This window comes from Mercurialis annua, linkage group LG2 (genome assembly GCF_937616625.2).
Source record: "Mercurialis annua linkage group LG2, ddMerAnnu1.2, whole genome shotgun sequence".
NCBI lineage: Eukaryota > Viridiplantae > Streptophyta > Magnoliopsida > Malpighiales > Euphorbiaceae > Mercurialis > Mercurialis annua.
The window spans coordinates 10662010-10675537 of record NC_065571.1 but is presented as its reverse complement, the minus strand read 5'-3'; the positions used below and the strand labels follow the sequence as shown (position 1 = coordinate 10675537).

The following is a 13528-nucleotide window of genomic DNA, read 5'->3' as shown; positions in this document are numbered from 1 at the left end:
CACTAATCCAATTTATACTTATTTAAACAATTAACCCCAAAATTCTTTATTTTTGGGTCAAATAACCCATTAATTTATATTTTTATTTCACAAAATACATTTAGAATAATTATATCACAACAATTAGGGAAGTATTTAATTACTTTTTTACATTCTTCACCTCCGATTTGTATTTTACGCGTTTTAAAAATATAATTATAAGGTTATTTGATCCAAAAATGAAGAGTTTGGGGTTAATTGTTCAAAAAGTATAAATTAAATTAGATAACCCTATATCATAAATTCAGGAGGCGCGTTAACCCTTTGTTCAAAAGAACTACTCTCTAAACCCATTGTCAAACGACATCCACTTGGCACATTGCATACACCTTTTATGTAGCAGTTAGACGCAGTTTATCGGCCTGATAATAATTAATAAGAGGAATAACAAAAAATACATTCCACATCCTCCAGTGAAACAAAGCTTTGAGAAGATTCATGTTTTATTGACCAATATTACCACTCATCAAATATTGTTGCTTAAAAATCTTGGGCATAAGACAATCAGGTTGAGTTAGAATTGATCTTCTATTCTATTTTATAAAATTAAAGGATCATGTGAATTTAAAAGGATTGAGATTCTCTCAAGTTTAAAATAAACTTGAGGGGGTCATGTTCACGATCTACACCGTTCATTGTAATATGAACGGTGTAGATCAAAAAGGTACAATTTTAATCAAATTAATGTACACCATTCATTTTACTATGAACGGTGTAAATCGTAAACATGACCCCCTCAAGTTTTTTTTTGATGAATAGAGATATTATTAAAAAGCCACAAGAAGTGGCAAAAGCTAAATCACACAAAACTTTCGCACAAGAAGTGGCAATCTAGTTGCACACTAAAGGCTACGATTAAGTGAGATTAGCAAAACAAGATCATCCTATCAAAATACAATCCGGACTTCTAAAAAAGTCAATACCCGAGTAGGGAAAAGAATTGAAACAACTAGTAAAATAGAAAACCGACTTGAGAAAGCTAGCATAAATAACTTCTTCCACTCGAGTAAATTTGTTCTGAAAAATCTTCTTGTTTCTGCAGTTCCAAATTTCCCATATCAGAATAATCCACAATAACTCCCACAGCTTCGTGTAGCTTCCTCTTGAAATAAGACTTAGCCATTGTCTGTAGAAATCTTCAAGTGAATTTGGCATCACCCACATGAACCCGACCTTAGTAAACACTCCATCCCAAACCAAGCGTGCAAAATCACAATGCATAAATAAATGATCCTGAGTTTCTATGCTAGAACAAAAGCAACATCCTGCATTATCCAAAGAAATAATTCCCCGGATAGCTAAAAATTCTCTCGAAGGTACTCGACCATGTAAAGCCGTCCACATGAAGAATTTAATACGAGGAGGTGCAAAAGACTTCCATAATTTGGCAAACATACCTCTCGGAGAAGGAGGAGTTACCAGCAATACAAGATCAGAGATGTGACGAACCTGTTGAAGCTGATTTGTCCCTGTTACTTCCCTAAACTGCTGCTGCCGAACCCAGAAAACGCTGTTCCTGACCTGCAGAATTCGCCTAGAAGCAGTGGAAGGTTGTACCTGATCCGGAAGGGCATAAGCAGCTTTATCATCAGCCTGCCGCAGATCAAAAGCAGAAGCAGATAAACCGGACTGCTGCAGTTCAGAAGCAGAAACAGGCTGAACCTGAACCGGAGACGCTGCATCTTCACCAGAATGAACCTGAACCAGAGACTCAGGAGACATTAAAGCGGACTGTTGCTGGATATCCACAGCAGTAACACTGAATGCTTCTTTTATCACTGAAAGCATACGACAAAACGAAGCCGACGAGTATATTTTTGTTACCGAATTCCACAACAAACCATCCCTACTTCCTTCCACAAAATTCAACTCATTAAATTTAGCTGCTAAATCATTGAAGATCAACAATTCAGCATTACGTAATCTTCGCCTCCAACGCCAACCATCAATCTCAATTTGTCTAAGCACAGCATGCTTTTGATTCGAAAGCTTATAAAGAGTTGGAAAAACAGTTAAAGCATTCCCGCAACCCATCCAATTATCATTCCATAAGTCAATTAGAGTACCATCACCCACCTTATAACTAACATTCGATATAAACACATTCCACACAAAAGTATCTCTATAACACGATTTTCTTATGCCTTTCCAAATGAATGAGAGACAATTTCCATTATCAAAAGAAAAATCATTCCAATTCGAGATGGAAGAACACTTAGAAATTACTCTAAACCAAAGTGAGTTCAAGTTTGTAGATCTCAACTTCCAAATCCACTTAAATAACAAACTTTGATTTCGTGTTTTTAAATTGACAACATTTAAACCACCCAAATCAAAATCCTTGCAAATAACCTTCCATGAGATTTTACATAGTGCCCTAGAAGACACATCTCCTTTCCAAAGAAAACGTTTCATATAACTTTCCAAGTTCTTTTGCACTGAGATTGGCATACTGAAAATTGACATGTAATAGACCGGTACACTAAAGAGTACAGATTTCAAGAGGACTAACCTGCCTGCCGGCGATAAAATAGAACCCTTCCACAAAGCCAGTTTTGATTTAAATCTTTCCACTACATGAACCCAATTACCCTGAGACAAACACCGTCGCGCTAATGGAAGCCCTAAGTATGTAATTGGAAAAGACCCAATTTTACACCCAACCAAATGCGAAGCTAACTCCAAATCCGCTCCATTCACATTAATTCCCAATATTGAACTTTTGTGAAAATTGATTTTCAACCCTGAAATAAGCTCGAAACACCGAAGGATTCTTGTCAAGTTATGAAGATATCTCATATCAAAAGGTAAATAAATCAGCGTGTCATCCGCAAACTGCAGCAGTGAAAGAGGGTCACAACTTTCATCAAAGCAATAACCCGAAAATAAACCCATGCCACTCGCCTTATCTAAAATACACTTCAGACCTTCAACTGCAATAACAAACAAATAAGGAGAGATTGGATCACCCTGACGAACACCTCTCCGCAACTTGAATGGATCTACTGGACTGCCATTCACCAAAACCGACGTACTTGCCGAAGATAGACAATAAGACATCCAGTCAATCCATTTTTGTGGAAAACCCATACAGTCCATAACAGATAAAAGATAACCCCAATCAATACTGTCAAATGCTTTATGAAAATCAAGTTTTAAGACAAGTAACTTATCTTTCCTTCTGACAGCATTATGAACCAGCTCATTAGCGATCATAGAACACTCCAAAATGCTCCTACCTTTTAAAAAGGCATGCTGATTATCAAAGATAACAGTGGACAGCAAAGGTGCCAATCGTAAAGAGAGCACTTTAGTAAGCAGTTTGTAGAGGCCATTGACCAAACTGATAGGACGATAATCCTTGATGTTCGATGATCCTGGAACTTTAGGAATCAAAACCATAAAAGAAGAGTTAATTCCTGGAGGCAAAATAACATCATTATAAAAAGATGTAGAAAGACTGAGAATTGACAGTTTCATGAAAGGCCAAGATCTCCTATAAAAGTAGAAATTAAACCCATCTGGTCCTGGAGCTTTCTTTTCATTACAAGAGCATAGAGCCCTAAAGATTTCTTCTTCATCAAAAGGCCGAGTAAGGAGTAATCCCTGGGCTGTAGACAAGCGCGAAAAACCCAGACCTGCAAGAGCAAAGGTAACCGACGGCAGCTTGCAATAAAGAGAATTATAAAAAGAACGAATATGAAAGCGGATATCTTTAGGCTCTGTGTATACCGCATCTCCCACCTGGACTGAAGAGATTGTATTGTTTCTATAATGCATAGAAGCAATACTATGGAAAAATTTAGTATTTATGTCACCCGCTAAGTTCCATTTCAGTCTTGACTTTTGTCTCCAAAGAGATTCAAGTCTCTTTTCTGCTTTCCAGAGATCAGATTTGAGGTTAGCCAGATCATCAATTTCTCCCTCCGACAATAACCCAACATCGGCAGCCATTTCTTTTTCATGTATCTCTGCGTTAATCTCACTAATACGCTTATTCTGATCTCCAAAAATATCCCGATTCCAATCCTTTAAAAGTCTGCGTAATTCTTTCAAGTTATGAACAATATTCAAGGAAGAACATGTACCCCACGCCGCTGAAATAAAATTCTCAAAATCTTTATGATCCCACCATGCATCTACCGACCGAAACGGTTTGGGACCCCAATCAATTGATGTTACAGACTTAAAACAGATTGGCACATGGTCTGACTGCCCCCTCGGCAAAGCAGTAAGCGACATGTATGGCCAACTCATACCCATATCCGCAGAAATCATACATCTATCAATGCGTGATTTTGAAATCGAATTTTGCCAAGTAAAGTATCTACCTTGTAAATTCAAATCCAATAACTCCGAGTTGTTCACAAAATCAATTAAATCCAGCATCGAAGGAGAAAAATCCACACAATTAACACGTTCCTCAGGTTTCAAAATTTCATTAAAATCACCACTAACAATAACTGTTCCTCCAGAAGACAACAATGAGCTTAATTCCCTCCAAACAACCGAACGCTCTGCAGGCACATTACTTGCATAGATAAGAATATGCCTGATAAAAAATTGTTGAAAAGGAAAATCAATTGAAATCCACCGATTTCCTTTGGCAATCACAACATTCCTCAGCATAACAGTATTCCAAATTAACAAGAGACCCCCAGATGCACCACAAGAAGGAACAAAAGCAAAATCAAAATCCAAATTCGGCCATAATTTTCTAACAAGGAACACATCAATCAGTTCCTTCTTAGACTCTACTAACCCAATGAAAGCCAAGTTATTAACAGAAACCATATCACGAATGAATTTCTGTTTCCTAGAGTTCATCAAACCACCTCTGCAATTCCAGGAAATAAAGTTAAAAGGCATAAACATTTAAAGGAAATAAAAACCCTGCACGAGAGCAATTTCAAGCAACCACCTGCTCTCTATCCTTGGCAATATTAGATGCTAACCTCTCAATAGCTAGATCTTTCTCCTTTGCAGATAGTATTCCAATTGCATTCCCAATATCCCATGTTTTAGTTGCCTCATCATGTGCATTCAACACCGAAAATCTGTTCCCCTCATCATATATTCGATTCATGTTCTGAAAATCCCCATCCGACATCTCATTTTCAGCTTCAAACTGTGAACCCGAAGCAGTTTGCAAACTGCCTTTGTAATTGATTTTCTTCAATGGCCTTCGTAACTTCCTCATAGCTAACTGGGATGGATCAACTGAAGTATCATGTCTGGTAGAATCCTGGTGATGCCCATCGTCAAAAGCTCCACCATTCTGAAACGCTGGCAGCTGAGTAGTCCCCTTCGTCTGGATCAAATCGTCAACAGCTCCAACATTCTGAATCGATGGCAGCTGAGAATTCCCATTCGTCTTAACCAAATTCACCAAAGCCCGATGATTTAATATTGGCAGCGATACATACGTCGTCTCCTGCTGGACTCCTGAGTCTGTTAACTTCGCTGGCAGCGAAGAAGAAATTCCTTTGTGCTTCACTGTTGGCTGCAAACTCTTAGCAGAATTTTCTACTTGAAAACTTTGTACCGAAGGTGATTGAAAATCTGACAGGCCTCTCCCATAATCCTCAACAGAATCCTTTTCTAAATCAGAAAAATAGTCCTCATGTTCATTGAAATAGACAGGTTGATCAATCTCAAAAACATGAACAGAAAATTTATACTCGCCAAACATCAAGTTAATTGATTCGTTAATCCATCCAGACGATGTCGTGATAAGCACTGATCCCGTATCTAAACGATCCTTCACGTACACCAAAGGATGAACTTTAATGGTTTCTCCGAAGAGATTACCAATCTCCATAAAAGTATCCTGGCTCCAAAAAGAAAGCGGGATCCCTGAAGCCGAAATCCAAGTCATCCGAAGTGTAGGGGTATGAAAATCCACCGCCTTATAGAATCCTTGAAAGTAATCATCCAACGACTTTGATTTACATTCAAGGAAATCCAAGGCCTCCAAACTTGAATCAAAAGAAATAAGAATCAAGTTACCCCCCATTATCGAAACATGATCAAATTCAATCTCTCTAGATGCTAGATATTTCTTAGCTTCCAGAATTGATTGAACTGAGTTTGCCCTAGCAACCACTGACCTTTCTAACCAATCATTATTGTCGTTCAGAACTCGAACATGATTCAGAGAAAGTTTCACCTCCTTCACCTCCTTCACCAACAGCTGATGTGTCTCCACAGCAGCTGAATACCCCGACGTAACTGCTGCATAAGATCTCCTATCTCTCAACGCGGGATTGAGAATAACCTTTGGTTGATTCTTCTGAATAACAGTTTTATTGCCATCTGGTTTCCCTTTCTCGCTCGCGATAAGGAAACGGGATCGAAAGGCACGCAAACGAAAACGCCCAATAATTATCATATTCAATCGTGACAACACCCAATCAATATTCAAATTGTTCTTCGGACGTAAAAACCCAAAGCTGCAGTTCCTCTTCGTTAATTTTTTGGCCAAGGTAACCCTACCAAATACATGATATTTGGCAAAAGCTTTCTCCAAGTCTGAAAATTTCCAAGAACGTGGGAAGTTTTCAAAATAAATAGTTCGTGAATTCTCCACAGAGACTCCATTCATATTATCCCCAAAGGCTCCCTTCAACGCATAACCTGTCTGTCCATGTCGAAAATCCTTTTCAAACTGATCCTTACCATGGAAATTGGATGGAAAATCAGTATCGTTTCCTTGTCTTACTGCCCTAGGGTTAGGGTTCTCCATAGCGGCTCAATTAATTGCAAATATAATTTAGTTATGACCCCCTCAAGTTCATTTGAACTTGAGAGAATCCCAATCCAATTTAAAATGAGAAAACTGAAAAATAGATTTACATGAGTTTAAAATCATGTCAAAATCATACATTACTATTAGACTAGAATTTTAGTAGGTGCAAATTGGCAATAAGCCATTTTAATAAATTGAAACTTCTTAAAGCTCGTTAAAGTGGTACAGGATCAACGAGTAGAGAAGATACAAAATGTTTTAACTCAAGTCCAGCATGAGTAAAGCCATCTCCATCCTTGTACACAACATCCATTACCCTTGCAAGATTCAAGATCCTCGTCAGGACAGCCTTAGCCACTGAGGTTGGATTCAGACACTCTTCATTGATGTCTTTCCATGCATACTCTATTTTTCTTCGAAATTCTCCGACAGCTTCTTCTTCTGTCGCACCATATTGTTTCATGTAACACTCTATGCTCGACGCAACATGCCCTCTCTTTTGCTCGAACTTTGCACATGCACAAAAGTCGAATAAATTTTATTTTACGAATTTGTTTATTTATATTAGAGTGGCATCAAAAATTTAATAGTTATTTTAACCGATGGTGTCACATCTTTTTCGATCTAATATGTCGACTAAGTGAAACATTTATTAGATGACAATATATTGTCATATCGACTACATGGCACAAGCTATCTGATAACATGACATCTTATAAAGCAGCCTATTCTTATAAAAATAAAGGCTAATAATCACCCACGGCCCCTGACTTTAGGGTACCTTACGACAAACCTCCTGATAAAAAAAAATGATCAGTAAACCCCCTAAACTTTGTGACGGCGCTCGCTAAACCCCCTAAACCCCAAATATGACGAAAATACCCCTGACGCCGTCTTTTTCAGTCAACTGTTATTCTTAAAAAAAAAAAACTGACGGCGTCACGTCAGCTGCCACGTCAGCAAAATACCTTAAAAACTCCAAACACCTAAAATACCCCTAATTTAATTTAGAAAAAACAAAAATAAAATAAATCAACCCACTTTAAACCATTTAATTAACCAACCCAACCGCCAACACCACCCAACCACCGCCGCCACCGCCGGACCGGAAAATTTTCCGGTCATCTTCTCCGAGATGACCGGAAAATTTTCCGGTCATCGTGGAAGAACATCAGGGCTTTTCTTCCACGAAGAACAGACCCAGATGGGTCTGTTCTTCGTGGAAGAACAGACGGATCTGTTCTTCCACGAAGACCAGAACGGCCGGAAAAAAATTCCGTCCATGGCGGCGGTCGGTGGTGGTGGCCGGAGAGCGGTGGGGTGGTGGTTGTGGCCAGAGAGCGGTGGGGTGGTGGTGGCGGTTAGGGTGAAGTGGTTTGGTTGAATGTCATTGGGTTAGATTTGATTGGATTGGGTGTTTTAGGGGTATTTTAGGTGTTTTAATTTTTTAGTATAGTTTGGTGACGTGGCAGCTGACGTGGCGCCACTATTTATTTTATTTTTTTTAGAAAAAAAGTCAATTGACCAAAAAAACGGCGCCAAAGGTATTTTCGTCCAAAAGGGGTTTAGCGAGCGCCGTCATAAAGATTAGGGGGTTTACTAATCGTTTTTTTTTATCAGGGGGTTTGTCGTAAGGTACCCCTAAAATCAGGGGTCGTGGGTGATTATTAGCCAAAAATAAAGGGTCAACCTGGTTTCTGAATTTTTGATTTAACATCAAATAATCCAGTCTTAGCTATTTTTTTATCAATTAAGGATACTATTCTATAATTTTATGTCAATTAAGGATATATTAGGATCACCATGGTCTATGAACTTGTTTCTATTGTATAATTTTGTCCTTAATTGATCTAAAAGTAGGGAGTATCGTTCTTAATTGATTAAAATAGTCGAGAGTGGATTATTTAACCTTAAATTATACGTTCGAAGATCGGATTTACCCTTTATCCATTTTTATTTTAATATGAACTATGTCGTTATTGATCAGTTTATTTTAATTTGAAAGATACAACATTTTAGGTTAAAATTAAAATTTTAGTACCATTTGAATATAAATTAAACTTGAAGTATTAAAAAGTAGTTTGATCCGAATCTTTTGGGTATATTTACCTTGTGGGACACAATGTCATCCATGAGTCTACTGATTGTTTGTGAGGCAATTAAAATCTTATTGGGTTTGTTGGATAACCAATCAAATGAGTCTTTGGTAACGATATCTCCCATGCCAACAAGGGATGTGATAGCCAGCAACTCGTAGCCTGAGGTAGCTAATGCGACCGCCATATATTCCTCCATTGTTGGTACATATTTTTGGTGGAACCATTTGGATTCAACAAAATAGGCTTCAACTTGATTCTTCATCTGAAAAATTAGTTCATTAGCCAAGAGATTTTACCCCAAGTAACTCTAACTCATGATTTATGACGGCAAACTCATTCACAAATCCATCAAAGGAAACTACATTTACGACGGATTGTGACACTAACGTTATTGTCGCAAATATATTTTGATGAAAAATAAAATCTGTCACAATATCTAACAGATTTTACCGTCACAAGCTGATTATTCTCACCTTAATAATAATTCTTGGAATTTACCTTCACAAATTCGTTATAATATTAACATTATGAATCATTTGTGATGGAAATTTTATGCTTAGTAGCGGCTTTTCCTTTACAATGGATATGTACAGAATTTGCAATAGATGATGTGTTACGGTAGCTTTTTACGCATAAATCTATCACGAATCAAGCTTTATGGTTCACAAAATTTTAAAGGAGTTGTCCATCACACTAAACGCTATTTGTTTATTTATTTATTTTTTTGTAGGGAATGATAATCATTTTCTACTAAATTGTAAAATGGTGGTAGTATATTTGAAATTCGAACTAAAAACATTTTATAAATTAGAATAATATCCTACCCTACCGCTTCTCTTGCATAGTGAAAACGATAGAGTGTTCCTTGGTTGAGCATGTCGTCCTCAATTTCCGAATAAACATCGAGAAGGGCCATGTAGAATTCTTTCATATAATCAGGCAGATTCTCTTCGGCACTTGGGTCCCACCTGAAACATCGTTAAAAATGAAATTTTGTGGTCCATACAGTACATAGACCAGCTAAGTAAATTGATGTTTTGATTGGTTGCTTTCCACATCATAACGTTGCACCCATAGATTCTAGCCAGTAGTTCTACTTATGGGAGATAATATTAGGCCAAATGTCGTAAAAAGGCCAAACCTTTCATAAAAATTTCACAAAAATCACGACCTTTCAATTTTGTCGATTTTGGCAAAAAACAAATTATTTGGTTTCATTTGTGGCCAACTCTCAATTTTATTTCAATTTGCCTATGTGGCGCCTACGTGACGCCTATGTGGCATGCCAAATATTGAAAGGTCTTTTCTGAAATCAAATAATCCATTTTTGGCCAAAATTGACAAAATTGAAAGGTCAGGACTTTTGTGAAACCAAATAATCAGTTTTTGGCCAAAATCGACAAAATTGAAAGGTCAGGACTTTTGTAAATTTTTTTTGAAAGGTTCGGCCTTTTTATAACATTTGGCCATAATATTATTATGTAAAGTAAGTCTTTTTCTTTCTTCTACAATTCCAATTATGTAGTTTTTTCATGGTATTAAAATCTATAAGTCACTGAAGTTTTACTAAGTTACAAAATGATGACTATAATTTACATTTTTTCTTAGCAAAATTATCATTTTGGTTCACCGGATGTCACTTGCCGGTCGATGCCAATTTATTGCATATTCAGCATCAGATGCTACGTCATTTCAAAGTTAATATCCTTTTTTGAAATGGAATTTATAGTCCAACGATCTTTTTCAATTTATATATGAAACAAAATAGTATTTTCCGGCAGATAATTTCTCGGTCGAAATAAAAATTTCTATAAACAAGAAACTATAATAAAGTATAATATCCATTTAAATTAAGTGAAAGTTCAGTAACCTACAGAGTTTAATACTCGGTTTTTTGAACATATGTAATATCATTTTGACTTTTTAATTTATGAGTTAATTTTGCCCTCAATATATATCTAACATTTAATTAAAAAACCAATGTGTTATAGCTAGTATAATCACTAGGCATTATTTGTTACGTCGTGGTTTCCATAACTCCTGCAGGCGCTCTCCTTTTTAATTATTGAAAAACATTTAACTAAAAAACTACAAAAGGCTCACGGTTACTATTGATACTCTAGTTATAGAAATATCTTGCGGAGAACGAGTGAATTGAGTCCATAAAATCTCGGTATAGTATAGAAAAAGAATTTCCGAATAGCTATAATTGATGTTGTAATGCGAGTTAGAAGTGAAAAAATGAACCTCTGAATTGCGTCTGTGAAGAGCTCAAGTTCTTCGGGAGTACCAAAGACATCATAGATATCATCAATAATGGTAGTCAGAGCTATGACTTTCGTCAAAATTCTTCTGGCCTGTGTAAACTGGGGCTCGAAATAAACCCCCAAAATCCAAAAGTAGCATTCTACAACTCTGTCCCTTGCAAATGGTAGCTTGTTCGCAAAATCCAATTCTTTCCACCACCTATATATTTAGTAACACACAGTTAATTTTATTGTTATTTCAAACGCGATACCGAATCCGAACTATAAATTTATTTAAAGTTAAGCCGCTATTGTCGACTGTAACTAATTACTAGAGGAGACTCGGGTGAGTTACCATACTTCTTTTTGTTTGCAGTATGGTTATCGAATTTTTTTTGAATAAATGATAAGTAGTAGCACACCCGCAAAGCTATATATGGACGGCAAAAAGTCAGAAAATAATTACAGAAAAAATCTAAAGAATGAAAAACATTAATCCTAATATAAGGAAAACTCTGATTCCTAGCGCGATAAAATTCCACCGCTTTGCACATAGTAAATAAAACTAAGCTATTCAAACCTTCCATTTCGTTGTTAATACTTGTTTGTTTCTAACATTCTAAAGATGCCAAACTCCAATTTACCAAATTAACTTGCAAAGAGAACAATACCTGCCGCTTGCTAGTTTATTGAATCTTAAAATATTATAAATTGATTAGTTTTTACTGACCGATCTAGCAGGTTTGTAATAAAATCCGGGCAATATATGGCTACATTGCTTTAATTTTTTCTCATTTCCACATTAACCACACAAACATGACACATCACACACCCTTTTAATATGTTGATGTTAAGCATCTCATTCGGCTTAATACATAGTTGAACTCCTAAACTTGTACTTTTTTATCCATCTAACCTCTAAACTTAACGTGTATCCTCTCAAATTTGAAAATTTATTGTGAAATTTGGCTGCCACCTAGAAAAAAATTAGCATAATTTTATTTAAAAACATGTCAGAGTACGGTAACTCCAAAATTAATAACTAGGTGAGGCTCACTATACGTACTTTGTAATGTCGCAAAGCTCTTTCTGATGCTGCTCTTGCAATAGATTGAAGTCTAACTTGGCAAAAGAGAGTAAAACTTCATTACATGAGAAGCTTGCTTGATAGATAGATAAGTAATTCCTGGCCTCAAGTCTTGGCAAGCCAGTATGAATAGGCTGTTTTAAAGCATGATTAATTTGATCGGAAAGCGGAGAGTTCAATTGGGTAGCCATGGAGTGAAGATGAGCACTAGTGAAAGCAAGTGCTTCGTCTAATATGTCTTCTCCATGCACTCGCAAGTGTGTAGCTTCGTACAAGCTTAACATTCCTCGAGCATCATTCACTAGTGAATCTTTGAACCTCCCTTTGTTGTCCTTGAACTTGTTGAAAACATCTGCTTCACCATGAGAAATCTTTAGTTCAAAATAAGGTGATATGACATTCGCTGGCGGAAAAGAAAATATTGTTATATAAGACGCTAGATGCTGACTGATTTAACGACTATCAACGAGACTAATATGACTAAATAGCGCAAACATTTTGTATCACTCAAGCTTTTAAGTCGAAAATTTGAGAAGAGCGAAAAAATAAAAAACACACCGCATGACATGCTATAGCCTTGTTGTCTAAGTAATCGAAATTTGAGAGAAATGTCATGTAGTTCGGCTTTGTCATCGAGATGAGAGCCATTGCTAAGTGTATTTGCCTCTCTTAATAAGATTTCATCCGTCTCTGTTTCGAAATGGTATGAAACGCCTAACCGTTGGATTGCGTCGATAATTTCTAATGTATCGGTACTCTCCATTAGCATCTTCCTTACTTGTTCCTTGAGTGTTTCATGCTCCATTCTGTCACTTGTTTCCTATATGCAAAAACAACAAATTAATAAGGTGACATCTCTATTTTCTGCCATAACTATTCGAATAAATATATTTCATCATTATTTTACCATGAAATTATTATCATTATCATAGGAAAGGAAGTGGTTGCCCCAAATGCTAGGTTGAAAATTTGCTGACCGACGAGTGGTTGCAGTGGCTGAAACTTGAACAGACATTTTCTTACGCTGATGTTGGATAGCTAATAAGGTGAGTAGGTTTATGCTCCAATCAGGTATTTATAGAGAAAGTTCAATTTTTTTAGATAAGGACTCCCACTAGCTGGGAATAAATTTTAATGGACCAAAATAAGTATTTGTTTTTAGGCTAATCGCCTAAAAAATCCCCCACCTTTTAGCTCAAATCATTGCACTCTCACGTTGCAAGATAATCAATTTAACCCAAATTATAACCTTTCAGTTTCAATTGCACTCTCAAAAATCCAATTTGACCTCTTTTTTACTAAAAAAAAA

At 36.5% G+C, this 13528-nt stretch overlaps 1 protein-coding gene across 1 annotated transcript; it reads right to left on the bottom strand.

Annotated features, from left to right (window-relative positions):
* Positions 1–6869: 6869 nt before the first annotated feature.
* Positions 6870–13284, bottom strand: LOC126669418 ((-)-germacrene D synthase-like). Its single transcript, XM_050362878.2, has 7 exons — positions 13127–13284; positions 12778–13039; positions 12199–12571; positions 11134–11352; positions 9716–9854; positions 8897–9148; positions 6870–7295 (listed from the first exon to the last, which is right to left on the bottom strand). The coding sequence occupies exons 1-7, from the start codon at positions 13232–13234 to the stop codon at positions 7002–7004; spliced, it is 1647 nt and encodes a 548-aa protein (XP_050218835.1). The 5' UTR covers positions 13235–13284; the 3' UTR covers positions 6870–7001.
* Positions 13285–13528: the final 244 nt, after the last annotated feature.

Bases quoted from the DNA above. Each gene is read 5' to 3' on its own strand.
- LOC126669418 (XM_050362878.2), bottom strand. From the start codon at position 13,234: ATGTCTGTTCAAGTTTCAGCCACTGCAACCACTCGTCGGTCAGCAAAT. The intron at 11,353-12,198 runs GTACGTATAGTG...CTAAATATATAG, and splicing joins GAGCTTTGCGACATTACAAA to GTGGTGGAAAGAATTGGATT. The intron at 9,149-9,715 runs GTAGGGTAGGAT...CTAATTTTTCAG, and splicing joins TTCACTATGCAAGAGAAGCG to ATGAAGAATCAAGTTGAAGC.